The following is a 26,665-nucleotide window of genomic DNA, read 5'->3' as shown; positions in this document are numbered from 1 at the left end:
GCGTCACCCCATATCAAACGACTTAAACAATAAAACTAAAGAAAACACCAGTTCTCTAGAGTGCTGAGTGAATGCATGCGAGGCCCAATGTATTGTGAGTGCGGGCCGTAAGGGGAGACGGGAGGGGGGACAAGCGTGCTTTGGCCCGGTTCAAGGCAACTGTAAATAGTGTGAGTACGCCCTTAGGCCCAATCCCAATTCTACCCCTTACCCCTACCCCTCGTTTTACGGGTTCCCATTTCTCTTTATCTTGATGGCATAGGGCTTAGGGGAAGGGCTAGATACCCCTTGAAAGGGAGATTTTTTAGGACCACACTCGAAACCAAGAGGTAAGAAATGGTAGCATAGCTGCACCCGGAAGTTAGGAGATGCACAAATTAGTATTTTTTTGTCATTATTAACAATTTTTTAAAACAAACAAGCAATATATTTATAACGGCGTTCATGTTTTAACGTTATGCTCAAAAAAAAAAAAAATGTTAAATTAAAAACTGCTAAATTTTGATATCTATAATCCATAATAATAGGTCATGTATAGTAGTCCCACAACATTTTGACACTCAATGACACTTGAATACCCTGTCAGAAAGGTCTAGTGGCTGTGAATAGCTTTTTACAGTGTCTGCTATAATGTTAATGTTGTGTTCATTTGTTTACATAGATGAATCGGGCCATAGTGCAAATGCACAATAGAGTTAAAAACACATTGCCACATTATATCATTATAATAACATGATATTGCTGCCTTCAGCGATTTCCTAAAGAAGGATACCAAAAAGAAATTAACGAAACTGGAATAACTACAGCTACAACTACTGTTGCCATCATTGATCTCATGTGAAGCAAGAGCTCACGATGACATATGATGACATGCGCAGGTGTTGTAGTGGTGTCCCATTTCTTAGAAGAACATTTTGGAGCCCTTCCCCATCACACTCTGTTTCAAGGGCCAAGGTGAAGGAATACAAAAATAGAATTGGGATTGGGCCTTAATTTGATCGTTTTGTAGAACATGTTGCTTTAGGGATTCCACTGAGCTGTGTCAAGTTTACCATGTAACACTGTCGCCCTGATGAATTATGCATATGTTTTTGTTTCATTTTTCCATTTTGTGCAAAAACTGACAAATGTCCTAATAATATTGTGATATTATTGTCTTAAATACATGTAAGCATGTGTATTGCGCTGTTTAAATATGTGTAAATGTGATGAGCACCGCTATTCTGTCTTGCAGTGGAGAAATTAGAGCTGCTGGACTTACAACATGTTCATTCATCAACTTCCCTTGAAATAATCAAGAGTAAGAGGTGGTTTAACTGGGAGAAGGATACTATAAATGATCTAGTAACCTTAAAATTAAGTGTGTATGTGATGTGAATAATACACATTTTCTCATTATGTTTAAGAATTATTATTATTGCCATCTCCATTGACATTGCATATATTTTACAAACCATAAATACTATATTTTGCTAGCACTTACGTGTATTTAATGTGCACCCAATGTTCTAATCATACCATTATGATCATATACAGTATGCTCCATGGACCAGCCTATACTGATCACACCAGTGTAATCGTATGGCTCCAAGTTTTAAAGAATGTTTTGTCTGACAATGTTGCACTTGGTGATTTATAAAATGCAAACCAATAGCAACTGGCATTTTGAGAGTCAAAAAAATAAAATAAAATAAATAAATAAATAAAAAAGCATACAGACAGACGTAACTAAATGAATACCTGATAATATAATGAAGATTAATTAAGTGAAACAATTGGTTTGTGTATGAAACTACATTATTTACAACGTTATTATTGCCTTAATACAATGGTTGGTTCTGGTTCTCAAATCTAATTGGCTGACAGGTCTTTCTAGCCATGTATGTTCACAGTTACCAATTTCCTGAATATCAATTTCTACAGTTTTTATCATTGTGAGTGTACTGGTGGAGGAAAAAACTCACTAGACATGTGTAAATACAACATAATTAGTTTCATAGATTGTAGTTTGAATCCATTTTTAAGAGAGAATGTAGTTGTTTAGACTTAAATATGTGGTTTATGAAGATAGTGTGTATGATTATCTGTGTATAAAGATATAAAAATAAGTTTTCCATATATTCATTGGAGTAATATATGAGAAATACATTCTCTGAGGAAAATTACTTTCTACAATGTTCATTTAATCCAATGTTTTTCTATCAGCAATTGTTCTATGAAAAATGCAAGAGACTTTCTGTAATTACCTAAAGTGATATTTGGACTTTTACTCAGCTGCCAAAACAGTCAACTTGAGATTTGAGTCCATTGTGGAATAAAGTAGTTATTAAATAAGTAGTTATCCTCACACAAAATGTTTTTTACAACACCATGTAGTTGTTTCTTTTCATTTGTACACTAGTGCAATCAAACTGCTTTAAATGCATCAACACACTTGTATGTATGTTATACAGCTCTATTTCAACATGGCTGTTGTTTGAGCGATGTTGCAAAGCTTTACTCATGTGATATTTTGCTCATTTAATCCACAGCTTGTCAAATGGTCTTGAGCATGTTCACGACTGTCTGGAGCGTGAAATTCCTGTCGCATAATGATGTTTGTGCAGGCACAAATTCGCACACAAGCTAACACTTTTTGCATATCACAGTTTCCAGGAAAAACACAGTTAGCAGTTTTATAAACAATACAAAACATCTATCTTTTCTCTCTGTTGAAAACAAACAGTGAGTTTGCATCATGTATGCGTCAATGTGAAACAAAAGATGCATCATCAGGAATAACAGGTATTCATTTTCTTTTTTTTTTTGCATTTGTATTTGTTTTTGGACCCTCAAAATGTTGGTAGATATTGACTGGCAACCAAGGACCAAAAAAAAAAAAAAAAACGTTTAATGTTCAATTGAAGAAAAAAAGTCACCAACATCTTGATCTAGGGCTGCATGATATTGGAAATGTCTGATATTGCGATATATTTTTTCAGCTATATATTGCGATATGAATACAGTTTCACAACATTTTTACAGCAGGTTTTCTGGGGAGTCTATAACAGTTTTCAGGTAAAGAAATTGAATAATCGCAATATAATAAATGCTTTGAAATGCTTAACAACTTTGCTTTGTCTCGTTTTTAGTCCAATTATCTGAAAATTCAAGATTAAGTAAAACTTTTGTTTTGTTTTCAATAAGTCAAAATTAAGAGTTTTCCTTAAAACAAGCAAAATTATCAGCCATGATTTCGTTTTTGCTTTGAAATGTAGATATTTGGACTGGAAACATGACAAAAAATTTTGATTTTTTTTTTTGCATAAATTGTATATATTCTGAATAAATACAGTGATTAAATACAATTCTATGGTTCATGTCTAACCACAATTCAGACTCAGCATTGCATATCTTGTGAAGTGACTATTGCGTGTGTGCACATTGCAATATCGATGCTGAAACGATATATTGTGCAGCCCTATATTGAATGGAGAGTAAATTATAGTAACAGCAGATTTTTGTGTGTGAACTTTTTCTTTAAAGCCTTTTCCCCAAGATATAAAACTCAATGAAGTGAAGTTCTCATCATATATAGTTGTAATGCCACTTCTAAAGTTCAAACTACTGAACCTTTGACCTCATTTGACACTGACCTTTTAAAAAGCAGCCAGCGATCACCAGACAATCTGTGTGACACATAAAGCGTCATTCTTAGTAATAACAGCTTCAACTTTGCACGCAAGTCTTATTTTAATGATGTTTTAGAATAAAAAAAGAACCTCATAAATCAACCTGGATCAACTTTATTCCATGACACTTGCTTGAATGTCTTTGTCATGGAGGTCAAAGCAGTACATGATGCTAACGTTGAGTCATGTGAAACGGCCTTTACTGAATAACTGTAATAAATAAATGTTGCTTTCTGCTCGCACTAGGTGGGGGGTGTAAGAGGTGTGTAAGGAGTAGGAGGTGCTTTAGAAACTCCACAGCAGTTAACGCCTCCTGCTGAACCAGCGCTGAAGACTGCCAAAGATCCTCACAGCTTCCTTTTTATCTTCACATTTCCTTCACTTACTGAAAAGCCAGGAGCTCAAAAGAGCCTTTCCAACTTTGCTACCATCTTAGTAATATAAAATGTCTAAATTTAGTCCAAATTCAAAAGTCCACTTTTTAAAGGGTTCTATGGCTGTAATAAAATATAGTATATATTACAGTGTGCCACACCATGCTTTCTTCACAATGTAGCTAAAAAACTGTAGGGATGTATAAACTCTGCCTCAGTTTTTATTTTTTGCTATAGATTTTGCTATTAAGGACTTTTGAATGTCTAATATGGGTCAAACCCAGATATGTTTTGTTTCAAGTTTTTTTCAAATTGAAAAAACAGATGCAAAAATGCACAACTAAATAAGGTTTAACAGCTTGCTGAATATTATTTAATGATTTAATTATTTAATGATAGTTTATATACAAGAAAAAAAAAACTATTGAGTGTAAATATTTAGAGTAATTAGAGGATAAAAATGTCAAAGGTCAAAAACGTGTTTAATTGTTTACATTCCTTTCAATCATTCATCTCCTACAAAAAAGACACACAGAATCTTGAAAAGTGTTTACATTACCCACAAAAACACACTTTTTACGACTCATCTATCTATGAGGTTTGCATTTTTAGTTTGTTTTAGTACAGCGGTCCCTCGCTAAAACTGAGTTGACTTTTCGTGGTCTCGCATTTTCCCAGATTGTTTTCGTGCAATTTGACAAGCTTTTTTTTCTACGATGCATTGTGTTTTGCATCTTAAATAGCACATTGTGTTCTGTGGCCTTATTGGCAGTAGAGCATTGTCAATCAATCTCCTCCGTGCAGTGTCTCCTGTACAGAAAAGAATGCGTTCAGCTTGCCAAACTTACATAAATCTTCGATCGCTAGCAGTGTGGCTCTATATGCTGTACTGTATGTTATCAAGTTTTCTCCCCACAATGTCAACGAAACAATATGCACTGTCAAAGGCACCTGCAGTAGCAGCCAATAGGCAGAGGAAGATGCTAACCATCGCACAAAAGTTGAACTTCTGGACATGCTAAAGGAAAGTAGACGTTACGTGGCTGTAGATCGCCATTATGTAATAAATAAATGAAGATTAAATAGTTTTGATCTTTAGTTTTATTCTATAACATTGAACTTACTTTTCTACAAGGTTTGAACTTTGAGAGTATTTAAAAGAGAGAGAAAAGTGTGAAAATGTTAATGCCTGTCTGAGAAAAGTGTATAAAGTGTGTAGTGAGGGTTTTACAGTCTTATCTAGAAGTCTAAATCTATAATTATTGTAAAAAATAAAGCTGAATACTTCACAGATTTAGCCTATTGATGGTTATTTGTAGAACGTAAATCCCACAAATAACGAGGGACCACTGTATTTAAAATATATTGACTAAGTTGGCACGGTGGCACACTGGTTAGCACTTTTCACATATGCTGGAATAATTGGCAGTTCATTTCACTGTGACGACCCCTGAAAAATAAGGGACTAAGCCAAAGAAAAATGAATGAGAATGAGAATGAGAGTTAATGTTTTGACAGGTTGAACTTCTTTTATCCGTGCATCTTCTAAATGTAAAGTGCTTTAAGAATTATGTTTGAAGGTTGATTTATTAATTTTCTTTTCGGCTTAGCCCCTTCCAGCCACAAACCAATACTGGAAAACACCCACACACTCTTGCACACAATAACATACTGCACACTACAGCTAATTTAGCTTCCTCAATTGACCTATACCGCATGTCTTTGAACTGTGGGGGAAACCGGAGCACTCGGAGGAAACCCACACAACCACGAGGAGAACATGCAAACTCCACACAGAAATGTCAACTGACCCAGCCAGGGCTCGAACCAGCGACCTTCTTGCTGTGAGGCGATTGTGCTACCCACTGCACCACCGTGCTGCCCACGTTTAAAGGTGATAAATAATAAAAATACTTTTATTATTATGATCATTATTATCATTTCAAAGGTCTTATTATTACTATGCAAAAAGTAAACATGAAAAACATATAGTAAACCTTTGTGAATAAAATGTATAACGGAGTATAAACACATTGGTGAAACCAGCAGGAGGCGTTGAACCTGTGGTCTGTGTAGATCCTAACACCCCAAGTTATTGATAGGGACTCTATACTACTCAGTGAGCGCCATCATTCAGATGAGACGTTAAACCGAGGTCCCAACTTACTGTGGTCGTTAAAAATCCCAGGATGGCCTTCGAAAAAAGAGTAGGGTTTTAACACCGGCATCCTGGCCAAATTTGCCCACTGGCCACTGTCCATCATTGCCTCCTAAAAATCCCTATATCATAATTGGTTTCACTACTCTGTCTCATCTCCACCAATCAGCTGGTGTGTGGTGTGCGGTCTGGCACAATTGTGGTGGGTAAGGAGATATCCTCCGAAAAATGTGTAAAGCTCTTTGGGTGTCCAGAAAAGCTTTATATACATATAAGAAACAACTATTATTATTATTTGCATCTTTATACAATATTTTGATTAAATACATAAATGTTACAGCAATTATAATGAATAACATTTGACAAATAAACATTGCTATTTCGCTCATTTGCAATCCACCAAAGCCAGGCATTGAACAACATGAACCTGAAAAATGAGGCTTGATCAACCACAGCCGAGATGCTGATGAAAACTTCCTTTGTGTATGAACGTCCGAGAGCTGCCTCTATTATCCGTCCTCCCTCTCTTTCCCAAGCTCGCACGCCGTCTCATTTCCTTTCCTTTGCTCCTGTGCTCCTCTTCCGAATCTCATTTGTATTGTTTTCTCAGGTTTAATCCTAGCGGCTTCAGGACACATGCTGCTTCTCCTAAATGGCAGCAATCAATTTTGATTACCGGCCACGGTTACTTTGAGAAGAGCCCATCAAAGTTTTATTAAGAAGACGGGCGATAATTACAGCCTTGCACGGACCAAAAAACCTGGAGTCTGAGCCTTGCTAATGATTGGAAGCTGAGAGATAAAATGACGGTTCAGAAGACCTTAATCCAAACTCTGAGAGGACCGGGCACACAATTACTTTAACCGTTACTTGATGAGGACAGTCCCTCGGGCGACTGACGGCTGGCTCTCCCGATCACTGGGACGTTCGTTGCCGTTTATGGCCAAGGAGATGAAAATGACTCGGTCTGGCACCTCAGCGAAGCTTATCATTATTTCAGAGAAAAGCCTTGAAATAAAAAGGACAGACCTTTCCAGGAGACAGTATTGCAGAGACAGGCGTCATGTCCATTGACACCAGCTGATACGTGCCGAATTGAACTCGGACTGAACTCCAAAGCACTTGGCTTGAGCTACCTAAAAATGTTTCCCACTGCAACTTTTGTGCAAGGAAAATGCCACCATCAAAGTGCTTTTCTGCATATGACATGGGACCGGCGGGTGCAATATTTTATCGAAGGGTGGGAGAGATGAAACCCTTTAGAAAGACTCTGCTATAATTACACAGTGCAGCTGTAGGAAAATATCAGAGCGGTCTTGGGTAAAACGGATCACACGAGAGCAAGGCAAATCACTGAGGAAGAAAAAATAAAATAAATGCCCTCACTAGCCAGCTGGGTCTCTGTATCGACTGCCCTCAAAAGCACAGCGGATTACTCTGATGCATTAACACTTCCGCTTCACTGGGGGCGGGTGAACTGTTTGAGTGTGGACTGTATGAGAATGTATACTCACGTCTGACGTCTTTGAAGTAGATGGTCTGTCTGTTGGGGTTAAGGAGCTGGATGACGGAGTCGTCATTGTTTTTGACTCGACAGCTTATGGTGGCTGTCTCTCCTTCCACTACTGAGACGTTGTCCGATATGAGATTCTGACTTTGGACTGCAGAGAGACAAAGAGAGAGACATGAAGGTGGAGATTAAAAGATAGGAATATATGAGCTTATGGCTGGTAATATTCAAACCAGACTGATAATACAGAAATGTTATCTGTCCTTTCATCCTTCCACCCATCCATCCATCAAAATGATTTGTGTTTCTATCTTTCTATCTATCTATCTATCTATCTATCTATCTATCTATCTATCTATCTATCTATCTATCTATCTATCTATCTATCTATCTATCTATCTATCTATCTATCTATCTATCTATCTATCCATCCATTTATCCATCCATCCATCCATTTATCTTTCCGCCCATCCATCTACCTAAAAATTCTCTACATGTCCAACTATTTGTTTATGTCTGTCCATCCTTGCTTATAACTTCTGAATCTATCTGTCTATCTGTTTATCAATTATGTCAATCCATCTGTCTCTCTGTCTGTCCATCCATCCGACAAAAAACTGTGCTTTGTAAAATATGTCCAACTATTTGCGTATCTGTCCATCCGTCCATCCATACTTGCTCTCTACTGTACCTGTACCTATTTGATAACCTGTCTGTTCATCCATTTACCACCCATCCACCAAATAATATATCCAATAATTTCTGAATCTTTCCATCCATCCATCCATCCATCCATCCATCCATCCATCCATCCATCCATCCATCCATCCATCCATCCATCCATCCATCCATCCATCCATCCATCCATCCATCCATCCATCCATCCATCCATCTATCTATCTATCTATCTATCTATCTATCTATCTATCTATCTATCTATCTATCTATCTATCTATCTATCTATCTATCTATCTATCTATCTATCTATCTGTCTGTCTGTCTGTCTGTCTGTCTGTCTATCTATCTATCCTTCTATCTATCCTTCTATCTATCCTTCCACCTATCCATTGATCCAAAAACAAATCTACATAACCAACTAATTTTTCATGTCTATCCATTCATCTGTATAATTTCAGAATGTATCTGTCTAACTATCTGTATATTCAATTATATATCAATCTATCTGTCCATCCATCAATTCCTCCATCCATAACAAACTCTGCTATGTACAGTACATGTCCAACTATTTGTTTATCTGACCATCCATTCATCAAAACCTGCTATCTACTGTACCTGTCCAACTATTTAATTATCCGTCTGTTTGTCCATTCATCATCCATCCAACATCATATGTGCAATAATTTCTGAATTTGTCTAACTTTCTGTTTATCCATCCATCTATCCCTCCATCCCTCCATCCATCCATCTATCCATCCATCCATCCATCCATGTTACAGGATCATTTGTCCAATTATCTGTGCATATACACATCCATCCATTTATCCATCTATGATGCACCAATTACAAGAGCATTGTATATGACCATCTTTAGTGAATTTGTGAATATTGAATTGTACAGAGTTTTTTATAGAATGTATTATTGTTGTAATATAATTAGCAACAACTACAACAACAAAAATTTAAATAATAAGAAACAGAGGACGTTTAGACATCACTGTGGTTAAAAATTCTAACAATATTAAAGGTAAACACATCTGCATCATTCTGCTCTTCTAACATAAGATAGTCAATAAAAAACCTGATCACTAGTAGTAGACAAAAAAAAAAAAAAAAAAAAAACCTGAAGAAAAATGGCACTACTGTCCATTTCCTTAAAGCAAAGATGCAGTCCTGCATCATCTAAACCCACAATCTCACACTTACATGAGTGCACAATGAAGAACAGGTGGCAAAACACAGCTAGAGTGGGTGTGAATATCCAGCAGAGTGTGAAAGTGTTTTTTTCTCCCCCCTCTCCTTCCCGCGTAGTGTGTGCTTCATGAGATTGCCTGTTTTCATGTTACACATGCTTGGTCCAAATCCCCTCTCTGGATGAGATCACCATATGATAAGAGCTGCCACTGCCACAGAAATGGAAACTACAGACCATGACCGCTTGACCCAAAGCAAAAACGCATGCCATTAAAGGGCAAAGTTCAACCAAAAATGAAATTTGAGTCATCATTTACAGCACTGACCCTCATTTTGCTGTCTAAACCCACATTACTTAACCATCTGCTTCGCCTCGATCACTTCTGACAAAAAATGTTCGATTTAGAATTTTAAAAAAATCACAGCTTCATCAGGATGGTCTGAAACTTGGTGAGCTTTTTTGGAATTGGCAATGTAATCATACAAAAAAAAGCATAGCAAGTTTCGAGCAGTCAAGGTAGTGATAGATACAGTAGTCATGAATACAGTCAAAAGGTGAATGAGCCATAGGAAATGAATGAGAAATTTACAAAAACACAAAATACCTTAGTATTTTTGTGTGTATAATCTACAATGATGAAACCAGTATACAGCAGTGAAAAGGTGGCCCTCTTTAACAAAAAGATATATACAGTTGAAGTCAGAATTATTAGCCCCTTTGATTTTTTTTCTTTTTTTAAATATTTTCCAAATTATGTTTAACAGAGCAAGGAAATTTTTTACAGTATGTCTGATAATATTTTTTTCTTCTGGAGAAAGACTTATTTGTTTATTTTGGCTAGAATAAAAGCAGTTTTTAATTTTTTAAACACAATTTTATGGACAAAATTTTTAGCCCCTTTAAGCTATATTTTTTCTGGACTAAACAAATCATTGTTATACAATAACTTGCCTAATTACTCTAACCTGCCTACTAGTTAACTTAATTAGCCTAGTTAAGTCTTTAAATGTCACTTTAAGCTGTATAGGAGTACGGCCCTCCACGCCCTGAATAAAACGCTTCCTTGCATTCTCTTCCCTATAAAATGTTTAGATTTGATTAATGAAAAACTAATGATAATGCCAAAATAGTCTTTAAGACCTATTAGTCTTCAATATTTAAATATAGAATAAATTCCTTCATCAAAATTTTTCAAAATGTAAATCCTGACACTCGGCAGCTTTTATGTGTATACGGTATTGAACTCCGTTGCATTACAAATGTGATTGTTTTTGTTTTTTTATTGTAAGAAGTTAATTATAAAATGTACAAAAATGTATAATTATTAATGATATCCAAGTGCTTTATTTCTATAGTTTTGTTATATTAATAAAATAGGAAATTACCATGACAATTTTATTGTAATATAATTTGTTATATTTACCTCTTACTCATCACCCTCAATCAATTTGGTTTTGAGCTCTTAAAAGGAAAGTTTGGGCACCACTGCTCTATAGAAAACTATAAAGGCATCTCACTGGTGACATCATGCAATTGCAAACCTTTACAAGTAGATGGCGCTAATCTGGCACTCAGAAATTGGATTTGAATGAGTCTCTATGCTAACTAGAAATTAAGAATTAATAAAAAAGTGAAATAAATGATATTAATTACTGCACAAATATTCCATTTAAAACAAAAACAACTCAAAATGCTAAATCAAAAAGATTTTATTATTAAACAAAAATAATTTAGAATGATTTCCAAAACATTGTGGTTACTTTTGGCAGGCAAGGGCTCAAGTGTGATTCCAATTTCTACACTAAAACAATCCTGGTTGTCTTAAATTTTTAAACTGAATTAAATTAACATTATAAGTCCATTGAACTTATGTTATGCTAAACTGGCTTAATAAAACTGCTCGCATAATCTAAAAAAGGAGTAAAGACATGATTAACTGATTTAATTTGTTACAATGAACCAAAACGCAGTCATGACTAATTGTTAATATAATACAGTTAATACAGATGGCTAAAGTGATAGTTCTTCCAAAAATGGAAATTTACTCACTATTGTCTCTCCTTCGAGTGGTTATAAACTAGTAACTTTCCCCTGTTGAACACAAAAGAAGATATTCTGAAGAAAGCTGAAAACACGTTCCACTTCCAGAAAAGGAAAAACAACAGAATGGAAGTCAATGACTACAGGTTTCCATCTTTCTTCAGAATATCTTATTTTGTGTTTAACAGAAGAAAGAAACTCAAACAGGTTTGCAACAAGTAAATGGAAAGTACGTGATGGGTCAACTATCACGTCAATTTTACACTCTCAGAAATAAAGGTACAAGAGCAGTCACTGGGGTTCTACCTTTTCCAAATGCACATATTTGTACCTAAATGGTCCATATTTGCATCACAAAGGTATATATCTAAACATTTCAAGAGGGACACTTTTATAGTTTTTAGGTATTAATATGTACCCTTGAGGTATTAATAAGGACCGTTATTGACCGTGTATCTTTTGAAAATGTTTACCTACCCAGTGACAGCTCTCTCTGGATTAATTTATTGCAAGTAGCTTAAATAAACTATATATTTATTTTCAAAATGGGGTGTACTCAATTATGCTGAGCACTGTATACAGATGTTTATTTTTCATTTATGTTTGCTATCATTTGATTAAAAATTGGTATATGTTTATTGTTATTTTACATGCTTATTATTGGAATTTTCATGCCATTTCCCATGTCTAGAGTGGAAGAAGTACAGTCGAGATGTGTTGTCTTTTTTATTGTTTGCAAACTGAAAATGCAATATGCATATGCATAAGATCATATAGTTTGCCCGAAAATATGTTTTAAAAGTTTTCAGAGAAATTACAATAGGGTCAATTAAAAAAAATACTTACTACCACAATATTTAGCCGGACCATGTGGTGTTTTGTAATATCTAGTTTTTATGAGGTGGGTTGTTAGCCCAACATTCAAATGATGATTCTTTGGATTTACTAAATATTTTTAAGATAAGTTGTTGTAAACTATTTATTTGGGCTTAATTTAAACAAACAAATTAAGCTGAACATTACTAAATTTAATTTGTTTGTTTAAATTGTTCAACAATTTTGCAGACATATTTTTTTTTTAATGTACGCACAATTTAGCTTACCCAATTCACCTACAGCACATGTCTTTGGACTGTGGAGGAAAATGGAGCACCCGGAGGAAACCCACGCGAGAAGAACTCGAGAAGAACGTGCAAAGTCCACACACAAATGCCAATGGACCCAGCCGGGGCTCAAATGAGGGACTTTCTTGCTTTGAAGTGACAATGCCACCCATTACGCCACTGTAATGCCCCTCAATTTCAAAAACATGGACTTTAAAATAAGCTTTCAAAACTTTGCATTTTCAAGGCCCAAAACATTGTTGATGCTTTAAAACAGTGTTATGTAAATTGCCCCTGAGGATGAGTAAGATATTATCCGTTTTATTTTTTAGACGAAATATCCTTTTAAGAGCTAGAGCAATATTTTTGCTTATAAAGAAAACTAAAATAACACCCCACAGCTGGCTACCCCGCGGAGCTAAGCGGAAAGCATAAATAGGCTAGAGCTGCAGATAAATAAATATATTAATGTGAAATGTGACATGACTTTAAGACGCCATCAAGCGCTAATTTGCATGCCTCAGTTGTCAGGCACCTCTAAACAGCCCTGTCACTTAAAGCAGAAGGGAAGAAAGCAATCAGATCGTGTGATGGCAACAGATAAGGGGAGACAGTTTAACAAAACTGAATTCAATCAGCCTGCCAGTAGCACAAAGTCAAAACAGACCAAAACAAATGAACCCCGCACGGGAGCCACTTCCTTAAGACTCGTCAAAGGGGATGAGGTGTGGATTGAGAGGACTGGATTGGAAATGCAAATGGAAAGGCTGTTTATCCCACAGAGGGGTTACAGATGAAGGTTAAGCGCGGTTGTCACAGAGACTGCGCTAAATACTGGCCACTCCATGGTCATTCGGCTAGTGGGTGGTAATCACGCTAAGTGACAGAAGATGCATCGAAAGGGTAAACAGATACATGAGCACGCACAGCAGACATGTTTGGCAAGCTCAATAAAGGGGACATATTATGCCGCTTTTCATTAGATGTAAAATAAATCTCTGGTGTTCCCAGAAATTGTCAGTAACAATTCAGGTGAAAATACCCCACAGATCCTCTATCATAGGTTGTCAAATTAGCCTCTATTTGAATGTGTCCCTTTAAATGCAAATGAGGTGCAGCTTTCCAGAAGAGGACAGATGCATTCTGACAATCCAGAATCACCAAAACAAGTCAATCTCATGTAGCCCAAAAAGTCAGTAATAGCCTGTAATGGAGTAAAGCCTTGCTCTTGATTCACATTGGATTTCTGTGCAGCACGTTATGACTCTGCAAAGTTTTATTTTGTTTTGCATGTGGTGTTTTAGAGCCCTAAACCACATGATTCAACTGTACTTTTTTGTTGCATTTTTCCTGAATTATGGGTCTATATGAATCCATGGTTAAGTTGGCTAAATGTTTACTGATTTGTCCTAATGAATTGTGTTTATTGCTATGTCCTACAGTACGCTGCAATGCTGTAGCCTTCAAAGTTAATACTATTTTTACACCCCAGTTTAGAGCTGCACAATTAAAGAGCCCCTATTATGGGTTTTTGAAAATGATCTCTGATGTAACACAGCTCTAAGTGAATAAAAACATAAAGCTGAGGTTTAAATCTAAAAATGCAGCATGTTTAAAACTATTGATTATTTAGAGTTCAGGGTCGAATAAACGAATCGAGTTGCGTTCGGATCTTTTGTTTGATCGCATTGACGTCGATAAGGTACATCACCAAATATGTACTTCCAGTGAGTCCAAAATGTGCACGCGCTTTTCCTCCACACACTAGTGGAGACACAGGGCATCACGAGACTGATCATGATGCGAAGATGACGATCATTGACAGATGGAGATTCGGCTGCGGGGAATAAAGGGTTAAAATTCATTTTCACAACAATACCACAATATAGCACATCTAGTGCTGTGTTTGTTCCTGTCAGTTTTCTGATTTCTGATACAATAACCTGTGCTGCAATGCGGGATTTGTTTACCGTTTGCTATTGAAGGAGCAGCAAAGACTATGGGACTTTGTCAGACTTTGACAGGGACTTTGCCAGTAACTTTTGCAGTTCATATGGACCAGTTTCTTCTTCCTCCAGATCATAACATGTAAGTGTCATTGAAATTGTTGCCTCGTTTTGTGTAGTTTGGAAAATATGTGTTTAAAAGTTGTAATCGCCCCACGTGGCTTCATGTATTTATTATGGATAAGCGCTTGTACTGTATCTCTCAGGTTAAATCTGTATGGAGCTGTTCACAGTTCAATCCTCTGCTCTGTTTGATTTAATGTGGCTGCGTCTAAAATCGCATACTACATAGTATGTTAAAAAAGTATGCAAGCCAAGTTACATGTCCAAATTCATAATATTCAAAAAAAAAAGTACAGCAAATGACCTACTACTTCCATTGAGACTCTAAAGTGTACATCTAATGTATGCTACGCTATCCCATGATACTACATGAGAGAATTCATGAATGGGAATGAAGCGACATTGGAATGGTTACATTATAATAAAAAAACGCCAGATGTGTACATTCAAATTCCATTCATACTACTTTCTTAACCACAATCCTGAAGGATCACCAGTTCTGTACATTTTCCCTGTCTCTAAACCAAACACACCTGATTCAGATTATCGGCTCATTAGCAGAGACTGAAAGACCTGTAATGGGTGTGACAGACAAAGGAAACATCCAAAACATGCAGTTTTGGTGGGCCTCCAGGAATGTGGTTGAGAAACACAGATATAGACAGCCTGATCTCACAAGGAAATGAAACTATTTTTGGATCTGTCAGTTTAGTGGCTAATTCGTATGAATTCATTTGAGATCAGTCATATGAAAATGTATTTAAAAAAGGTGGTGTGGCACCCAACCCCAACCCTAAACCCGACCATTATTGAGGGACAAGCACATCGTACTAAATTGTATGAATGAGATCGTACAAATTCATACACATTAGAAACAAATCGAATCAAAAAGTTACGAATTGCCATGGGATTGTATTGGATTTGGAACATACTTTTCTAACAGTTAGTTCATTCAAATTCAAATGTAGTACCTACTTGAGTAGTAGGTGATTTTAGACACAGCCTGTGTCTTTTTTTTCGACAAATTTGGATTTTTTGCATGGCCTTTGGAGGAGATTTTCTAATGTTCACAGCTGTGTTTCCCTGACAAGATGTGCAAGATAATCACAGCTTTTGCTAAATCGTGATTTAAATTTTATTTTTTTAATTTTCTTGTCCCGCCTTACTTCCAGTAATGAATGAAAACAATTAAATATTTGTTGCTGTTTTAACCATTTAAAATGCATAACGTAATGTATATTGAATCTCATTTAATATATCTTTAACCCTTATACTACTTTGAGTTCAATTAGTATTTTACCCATGTGGCTTGTGCGCAGCATCCTTTAAAATTAGATTCCTCTGCAAATTTGGGGTATCAGAGTCAAACAAAAATAGAGAAGAAGGGGTTAAAACCTCTAGACTAAACTAGGATGTTTGTGAACTGTTAGTGAATATATTTATGTAGGTAATTAAAGTTGATAAAATCATACTGCTACTTTTTTTCCAATGATTGTAATAAATAAACGTTTCATTATCAGTACAAATCTCTTAACTTCAAAGAAATAATAAAATGTCTGTAATCAGTCTATACAGCGCATAATCACTGTGTTTCTGAATTACATTTACTGTACGGTGAGCATTTTTAGAATGAATCTAAAGACAGCTCTGGTCTCTGTATACAATGTCAACTTAAGCCACACAACATTAACATCACATTCAGAAAGGCCATTTGGAAACATTCTTAAAATATAAAGTGAAATACTTTTTTCTGAATATGAAGTTAGGGAAGCTTTGGTATTGACCCATCTTTCAGAAAGAAAAAAAAATGTGTTAGCCTGACCCTCATTGGTGAAGTAATCATTCGTAAAATCGATTTTGTGCAAATATATAACACTTTAACAAAAATCTCCAGCACATTTCTGACCTGATTATAGCACATAAAAGGCAGCTTTTAATAGTATGTCCCCTTACAAGCCAGCTGAGGACAGGAAACTGATTAGGAACAAAATGCTACATAAAAACAAGCAAACATCCACTTCATAACCTTTTAAACGTTCTCCTCTCAATCTTCCATTTCTTGTTCTTCCAATTAATTCACATCCAAACCTCTCATCACCCCCCTGAAAATCCCATAACTCCAATTTTGGCTGAGAGCTGCAATATTTTGGATGTAAATATTGCTTAGAAAGTCATTAAAATATGGAGTGATAACTCAACTTACATGTAATTAGCCGGTTGTGTGTTTACTTAGCACAACTCTGGGGTGATGAGCTGGATGCCATTTTGTTGTGTGGGATGTGAGGGCTGATTCTAATCATCGCTAGACCTCCTGAGACACCACTGCGCTTCTCCTTTACTTCTAGAAAGTTTGATGAAAACTTTGGCAACACGTCTTGGTGAGATATTCTTTAACTATTAATGTCCTGGAGAGCATATGTTTAGTCTACAGCTTCGAAAGAAAAAAAAAAACATGAGGCCTAGAAATTATAAATACTACTGGAACAACCACTAGGGTATGCCAATGAGTCAAAGTCAATGGTTGGGTCAGGGGTAAATCTGTTAACTGCACTCTGGAAATCTCTGATGCTTTTGCATATTTAAAATATGAGTGTATGAGTTATTCCATTAAAGGGAGAACAGCTGTGTCCACAACTTTTTTTAGTCTCTTTTTTCACTTCACAGCAATTGCTATTAAAGCATAAATTGTCATTCAAAATGAATCATCTTATTTTTAAAGGTTGTAACATAAATGTTTATAATAATAAATCTTAATCTAAATAACAATAAATACATAATAAGTGTTTTACAAGTTAGAGTGCATTTCTGTTGAACATTAAATGTAAACATTCTATGGAATTAAACGGGGTTCCCACACTTTCATAGACTTCATGAATTCGATACTGGTAATATTTAAATGCGGTTCCTGAATTATTGATGAATGTGCATTATTTGTCAGTGTTATTGTACATAAGATTTCAATTAATGATTTTTAATTTAAGAATTTGGCAGCATGGTACCACAGTGGTTAGCACTGTTGCCCCACAGTAAAAAGGTCACTGGTATGAGTCCTTGGCATTTCTGTGTAGAGTTTGCATGTTCTCCCCGTGTTGGTGTGGGTTTCCTCCGGGTGCTCTGGTTTCCCCCTCAGTATAAAAGACATGCACTAAATAATTGGATAAACTAAATTGGCCATGTGTTTTTGTGAATCTAAGAGTGTATGGGTTTTTCCCAGTACTGGGTTGTGGCTGGAAGGGCATCCACTGTATTAAACATATGCCAGAATAGTTGGCGGTTCATTGCACTGCGGCAACCCTTGATAAATAAGGGACTACGCTGAAGGAAAATGAATTAATGAATGAATTTAATTTTTTTTTCCATTCTGTTTTTGACAATTGAGTACAACTGTTGAAATAAAACCATAAACAAATTTCATTTCAAATTTAGTTCAAGCATTTTAAAGGATCTACAGTATGTTTGTTTTTAAGTACTTACCAGGCCTTGAATCCATATGTCTAAAATTCAAATACATTTAGGTACTTTCAAGAAGCGTGGGAACCCGGAATTACAGCAATTCATATTGTTGTTGTTCTTAAAAAATATTACATAATACTGTAAATTGTTTTATGAAAAATGTGCCATGGTAAAAATGCCAAATTGTGCCTAGATAACACTTATGAAATACAAGTAAAAAACATCTACTAAGTGAATCATATTGTATTAGAAGAATTAAACTTGTTTAGTCATTTATTATTATTGATTGTTGGAGAGCACAGTTCAGTTTAATTAAAATAAGTGTTTGTGTCACAGGAGGAGCTCCAACATGTGAGTGAACTACGCATTTGTTTTAAAGAAAGATTTTATTAGCTTTAATGCTCACCATCAAAACGGCTTATTTAATGTTTTAATTTATTTAATATTTGCATATCATTTTTATTCAATATTTCCTGTTTTATTCATATAACATTTCTATATTTTATTAAAATGATAATAATTATTATAAATATTAATTAATAATAATCATAATAATAATCATAATAATATACAGTTGAAGTCAGAACTATTAGCCCCTTTTAAAAAATGTTTTTCTTTTTAAATATTTCCCAAATGATGTTTAACAGAGCAAGGACATTTTCACAGTATGTTTGATAATATATATATATTTTTTTTTCTGGGCAAAATCTCATTTGTTCTATGATGGCTAGAATAAAAGCATGTTTTCCATTTTTAAAAACCATTTTAAGGGCAAAATTATTATCCCCTTTAAACCATCGTTAAACAATACCTTGCCTAAAACACCCAACCTACTTAGTTAACCTAAATACCCTAGTTAAGCTTTTAAATGTCACTTTAAGCTTTATAGAAGTGTCTTGAAAAAAATATCTAGTCAAATATTATTTACTGTCATCATGGCAGTAAAGATAAATCAGTTATTAGAAATGAGTTATTAAAACTATTATGTTTAGAAATGTGTTGAAATATCTCTTAGTTAACAGCAATTGGGGAAAAAAAATAAACAGGGGGGTTAATAATTCAGGGGGGCAAATAATTCTGGCTTAAACTGTACTTCAAACCTGTGGGAAGCACTGCTAGGACTATCCTGCAAAAGACAAAAGCATACGCCACATAGCCGATATGCATGTTCTCATAAAAACTCTTATTATGAAAAATGCCCAGGTTTATTAGCTGCTAAGTAAATCATGTTGTATTAATAGAGGGATTCAACTTATTTAGCCCCCAAATTATTATTGATTATTGGTGTGCAGTTCGGTTTAATTAAGATAATTGTTTGTGTCACAGGAACAAGTGAGCGAATGACAAATTTCTACTTAAATGAAGATTTCATTAGCCCTAATGGTAAATCATCAAAAAAATTCCCCCTTTAAGGAAAAAAAAAACCCTTTCCATGCATGCATCAACAACAAACAAGGCATCGGCAAAAAAAAAACAAGAGAATTTGTGCAGAGTGCATTTGCATAACTTGTTCAAACAGATCTGTGACATTATCTCTGTATTTAATTACCGACATTCAAAATAAGTAGCACAGAACATTGATCATTTTGCTGTAGATTAAAGCTGTCAGAGGATGATACTCCGCTCTCGGTGAGCCAGACAAGCCATTTATATTAGTCCAGGCCCAGCGCCACCCCAGCGGCCCTCATACATCAACCCAGAGGAACACCCGGTGTGTGTGTGTGTGTATGTGTGTGACGCGGGACAGCTAATGCAGGACTGTAAAGGTCAAAGCACTCCACTGTCCGCCTCAATAGCTCATCCTTTTTGAACAGCATGTGCGAGTGAGGAAATGCATAGCTTTGAATTAGATGTGAATGGTGATGATTGTAAAAGAGTGAGATCGCCGTACACCTGTGAGGCAGAATCGCAGAGCGGGAATCTGATACCCATCACTATTCTGAGCCGCAAAGGTCATTGTTCGTGCTGCAATATTACAGTCTGGCTAATAGATAGATAGAAGAGAGAAAGAATGAGATAGAGAGCTGTGTGGTACTGTATTGTACTGGGTGGTGAACTTTGGAAGGTGGATCTTAGGAAGGGACAATAATATATTTTTAGATATAGAGTTTGCTGGACCGCAGACTAATTTTTAATTCTTTTTTTTTTTTTTTTTTTTGTCAGTGAAGTTTTGTCATAATAATAATAATAATTATTAATTTTTAAATTCATGTTCTTTTCAGCTTATTCACTCTATTATTCTGGGGTTGCCACAACGGAATGAACCGCCAACGTATCAAGCATATATTTTACACAGCAGATGCCCTTCTATCTAAAACCCAACATTAGGAAACACCCATACACACTTGCATTCACACACTACAGCTAATTTAGCTTTTCAATTCACCTGTATCGCATGTTTTGAACTTTGGGGAAACCAGAGAACCTGAGGGAAACCTACACCAACACTGGGAGAACATGCAAACTCCACACAGAAATGCCAACTGACCCAGCTGAGGCTCAAACCAGTGACCTTCTTGCTGTGAGGCAATCGTGCTACCCACTGCACCACTGTGACGCCATAATAATAATACTAATAAAAATAATAATGCTATATTTATCTTAAAAAGAGCATCAGAAGAAATAGCTAATTTCCTAAACTGATTTGACATATATGCAATAATGGTTTTGCTTTTATTGCTCTTTATCTACACAACGGTCCAGTTCAGGAATGGTTTTGTAATGTCAAAAATATTGCATTTATGCAAAAAAATACAGTAACAATGGGAAATATTATTATAGCATATTTTTTTTTTTTAAATAATCAAATTACATTTATTCCTAAGGAAAAAAATAAAGAATAAAAAAAAAAACCTGAATGCATTTATCATTACTTAAAGGCCTTTAGTGTTACATGATTCTAATTTTCTTTTCGGCTTAGTCCCTTTATTAATCTACGGTCACCACAGCGAAATGTACCGCCAACTTATCCAGCATATGTTTTACACAGCGGATGCCCTTCCAGCTGCAACCCATCACTGGGAAACATGCCAACTAATGCAGCCAAGCTTGAACCAGCAATGTTTCTGCTGTGAGGTGATCGTGCTACCCACTGCGCCACTGTAATGCCCTATATACCATATGTTGGTAATAATATTTCATGGTTTCAAAAAAATAATAATAAATAAATAAATAAATGAAATTAAAACTACATTTTGATATTAAGAAATTAGCCACAATAAACATTTATTAAATGTCAAATTAAACATTTTTTAAGCTTTAATTTATAAACAAAACTTTCAAAAAAAAATCTTTTGGTAATCTTTTTTTTTTTCTAATAATAAAACCTATATATAATATTTCTTTTAAATAACATTGCCACTTATGAAAAAGAGGACAAAGGTTTTTGGCAGGCCTAAATTAATATTTAGATTCATCATAAAAATTCTACTGATAATGGCCCAATCCCAATTCTACCCCTTAGCCCTTTCTCTTACCACTACCTCTTCTTTTGCGCGTTCACTTGAAGGGGTAGGCGTGTCCCAATTATATTTATATTGAAGGCGTAGGGCTAAGGGGAAGGGCTAGATAGCCCTTCAAACTGAGATTGTACAGGACCACACTCGAAATCAAGGGATAGGAAAATTTCCCAGATACACCAGCTACAAGTAAGTAAGAGTAAGGAGATGCACAAAATTGGATTTTTTGTCATTATTATGATTTTTTACAACACACAAGCACATGTTTTAATACATTCATAACCGCATTTGTATTTTACCATCACTACTAAAAAACGCAGCTGCCAACAGCAGTCGCGATTGTCGATCTTATATGAAGTAAGAGATTGCGATGACATATGATGGCATGTGCAAGTGTTGTAGTGCTGTCCCATTTTTTAGGGGTAAATTTTAAAGCCCTTTTTCCTTTACACTCTGTTTTAAGGGCCAGTGGAAGGTGAAAGGGGTAGGGGAACAAACATTTAATTAGAGTTGGGCCAATATTAAACTATATAAAATATTTTCTCATCAATATGTACTATGACCAGGACATATTTAAAGTCTATTCAAGTCCATCACTCCAAGTCTATACAAAATTTAGCCTTTTAACAACAGTAGACCTACACAAAAGCCTAATAATATTATTGTTGTTTTACCATTTGTTTGAGAATAACAACATTAATAGCCCACTCTTATTAATCTTTATTTTACATCTACAGAATTATGAGAAAATCTTGATCTTGATTTTAAGCGCAAAAAAAAAAAACACTATTTAGTATGCATACCAAGTATGTAGTCCAAATTCAACAAAAGCTATAATATGACTTCAGAAGATTCAGTAAATGAGTTGTATGAACCACTTTTAATCCAGAGTAAATGAGCAGTCAAGACATTCTTCGAAAGTGAGAAACGACATGATAATGTTCATTTTGGGGCTGAACTATTCTTATAATAGTAATCCTGACATTTAATCCGAATCAGATGTTAACGTCTCAATTAAGACTGGGTACATTGTAATGAGAGCATGTTCTGCATACAGACGTGTCATTAATGCTGCTTTTTCAGTAGGCTGATATCATTTGTTCAGAATCACTTCAAGCACATTTGTGCAGGCGTTACGTCACTGTGCCCTTCCATCTGTGAACGGAGACCTCCAGACACTCTGCCAACGTCCCCTTTCAGACTCACTCACCCATGTTAAAAAGAGCAGCATATGCTCCGCTGGATGACGCAGTGGCCATCAGGCTCCTTAACTAAGCTAAACCAGCAAAACCCAAACCAAAGCCAAAATATTTTTTCACAACCAATCTCTTCTAACCTTTATGACTTTTTTTTTTCTGCTGAACACAAAAGAAGATATTCTGAAAAATGTTGAAATCGAATACCCATTGACATACATAGTAGTGAAAAAAGCTACATAGATAATATAAAATATATGTAAAATATGTCATATATAAAGTAATTACAACCACAACATCAATATATTACATACATAATATATATAAAAAAAATAATACTATGGAATAATACTATGTTAATGGCTACAGGTAACACCCCGAGACTCTTCAAAATACCTACTTAGTCTTTAAGAGATGACAGACCTTAAATTTTAACTTTCTCTTTCAGAAAATACATCAAGCATAAATGGAAGCATCTCTGCAGGTACTTTTGTGATATTTGGTAGGTTAAGTCTTTCTCTGACATGATTTTTAAAACAACATCAAGTTGAGAGTATAATTTTACATGCAAGTCATGCAATATCCAAAATATATCAGATCTTCTTTTATTTTTGATATTTAAATTGACATCCCAGCATCATTATGTACAACAAATCCATTTTAGTTTTAGTATCAATTTTAGAATCCATTTGCACTGATACTAAAAGCATGGAGCGAATGCATTTAATGCAAATATTACAACAGTTATAATATTTGTCCCAGTTATGGACCCATGAGAGCTATCCAGCTTTGTTTTGTTTAATTACCGACAGCATTGACTTTTTAAAAGTAATAATAAAAAAGAGCATAGCTGGACAAATAAGATATCTACCCACATTCTGCTGTTATTTCTTTGGCACAAATAAACATAGCGCATCACATATTTAAATGTTTTTAAATTTCATCAACTACTGCATATAATACAAGCCAGTTTTGATGCGAACATCAAAAGTCAAAGTTTTGTGCCATAGATATTTACATTAGATGTCACCTGCGCTATTGTTGTCTGTTCAAAGGAATGCGTCAATGGAGCCGCCATTTTGGTACAGGATAGTGCTCCTTTGAAAAGAATGTGGGACCAAGGTGTAGTCGAGGACTGGCCAGGTGTGCGTTTCCCAAAATCATCGTTAGCCAACTAAGGTTGCAAGTTCTGTCGTTACAAACATAGTTTTTTGATTTGCCATTTCCCAAATCCGTCGCTCCAACAAACATTCGCAAACTGCGTCGCAAACTTGAGCACTTGCAACTGTTTGAAACATAGTTCTTGGCTGTGTTCTATTGCCACTTATCCCCCCTATGCCCTATTCATTTAGAACAGTGGTTCTCAAACTTTTTTCACCAAGTACCACCTTAGAAAAAAATTGTCTCTCCAAGTACCACCTTACGACGCTATTTTTTAACCAGTATTAAAAAATAGCGTCGTAGGCCTAATTAAGCAGCTACAGGTGTGCACAGTTTAAAAATGATGCAAATTAATTCCTATTATTAAGAATATGTATTATTGTCAATCACTTTAAACATTTTTAATAGTCTGAACATTAACTGTGCTTGCAGATAAAAAAAAAAAGTTTTAGTTAAAATGTGCTTTTAAAAGTTCATTAAAAATTACCTGTTCTTAAAAAGAAAAAAGAAAACTGCTGTACTTAAATCTCAAGTATTCATAGTAGCCTATTCATCAAAAGCTGGAGATGTTGCTTGGACCTTATGAATATAGGCTATATGTCATATTCCTACACTTTCAGACAAATCTTGAAATATATGTTAAATGTACATATGACAGGGTTCATACAGGCACAGCCTAATGAAAATCAAGGAATTTTAAGAACTTTTTCCAGCACCTAATTTTTTTTTTCAAGACTGACATGTATTGAAGACCTGAAATGTATTCTCAGCAACCCATAAAACATTGCATACGAATAGATACAAATAAAAACCATTAATAATAATATGTATTAATCATATATTATTAATATAATAAACCTGCACTAAATGCTTGTGATATCTTTTTTGTACTCAAGTAAAATTACTATTACACTGCTAAAATAACACAAATTTTAGTAAATAATACTAATATTAGGTAAAAGTACAAATTACTCTTTTAAAAAGTACTAGTTGGTTACTTTTGAAAAAAAAAATCAGATTTTCATTATGAAATCACTTTTTTTAAGTTTAAACCTGATTGAATGGTTTAATTGCTTAAATCCCAAAGCTACATGTATAGGAATTTGCACTAACAAAGGAAGTATGGTCAATTTTTCCTTTCATGACAATTAATATTTTTCAAAAGCACTGGTAAAACTACCACATAATCTTAAAGGCCATAGAGACACTTTTTGCCCATTTTTTAAACGATATTTTCAAGCTTTGAAAGGTTAAATTAAAGTATATGGTAAAAAGATTTAAATTTAGCCTTTTATTTACATTTGTTACACTATTTTTCTTTACAATATGGCAAATTTGTTTCTTAAATAGCTGTACATCACATGTAGATTTTATTTTACACTTGATCTTAATCTAAAATAGAAACTTTAAAAAAAATACAAGTACACTGTCAGTAAAAAAATAAAACAAATGGCTTCATTTTACTTGAGGTATTTAAAATGTGACAACAATACATTTATCAAAGCAGTGCTTTAAGAGTCTTATTGTTAATTTTGATAAATAAACAAGTAACAACGGATTGCTTTGACCTGTAATGCTTTAAGACAGATCAGAATACAGCTAAATGTATAAATCACACAAATACCTCATCCAGAAACATTTCCAGCATAATTCTTTTGTCGTAAAGAAACAAAAAAAAAATTCCACCTTTGCTAAAAGTAAGTTTCACTTTACAACACAGCCAAACAAGAAGACCATTAGCATTGTCATCGATCATGCATCAATCTAATTCTAAATACTTGATAACTTTGGGTCCGTGTACATTTTGTTCATTTGTTTTCCATTTTCAAACGGAATAAAGGAAATGGAGAAAACGGCCGTTTTTCCGTTTTTCTTTTGCTCACGAGAAAACGAAAAAACGAGATTTTGGCTGGATTTTCGTTTTTTGGTTTAGGGTAGGAAAACGGATAAACGACTTTAAAATTCATTTTACACATGTAGGCGGTACTGAAACGCCCACTTTCCTCTAATTGGTCAACCAAATCTGCGCTCGTGACGTCACCCTCAAAATAAAAGCCTTACACGCAGGCTTTTAATTATTATTATTTAATTATATATATAAACAAAGTTTACATATTCTATCATTTGAACCACACACAGTTAGCAGGCTTACATTCATTGCGTATGTATAAATTAAATAAAAACGTAAAGCAGTATTCTTAGACATTTGTCATTAAAATAAGGTCATAGTTCACTGCCAAGCTTCTTGCTGCTGTGCACCTGATGCAGAGCAAAGATAGCCATTTCCGAGGAGCACCTGGTTTGCATGATTGTTTCAGAACAAGGGCTTTATAATAATAATAATAATAATAATAATAATAATACTTATTATTATTATTATCATTATTATTATCAGTTACTAGTGTTTTTATTGTTTGGTGTGTTTTTTTTTTCTTTCTTTTTAATAGTTGTTAGCAGAACCAGAATAAGAACACTTTGGGCCCTGCTATAAAAACAAAGGGTACCATTTGTTTTCATTTATTTCTTCCTATTTTAATTATATATTGTAATTATTTATTTGATAATTAATACTATTTTATTGCAACGCCAAAGTAGGCCT

The 26,665-nt window shown here is 34.8% G+C and overlaps 1 protein-coding gene across 8 annotated transcripts in view; it reads right to left on the bottom strand.

Moving 5' to 3' along the window:
• Window positions 1–26,665, bottom strand: part of cadm1a (cell adhesion molecule 1a) — a 462,812-nt gene that overhangs the window by 120,711 nt on the left and 315,436 nt on the right. For all 8 annotated transcript variants that reach the window (XM_005161197.5, XM_021468894.2, XM_005161198.5 and 5 more), the window contains 1 exon segment: window positions 7,718–7,864. In XM_005161197.5, coding sequence (XP_005161254.1) covers window positions 7,718–7,864 — 147 coding nt within the window.

This window comes from Danio rerio, chromosome 21 (assembly GCF_049306965.1).
Source record: "Danio rerio strain Tuebingen ecotype United States chromosome 21, GRCz12tu, whole genome shotgun sequence".
Classification (NCBI taxonomy): Eukaryota; Metazoa; Chordata; class Actinopteri; order Cypriniformes; family Danionidae; genus Danio; species Danio rerio.
Note: the sequence above shows the minus strand (reverse complement) of the source record. Positions and strands in the feature narration are given on the sequence as shown.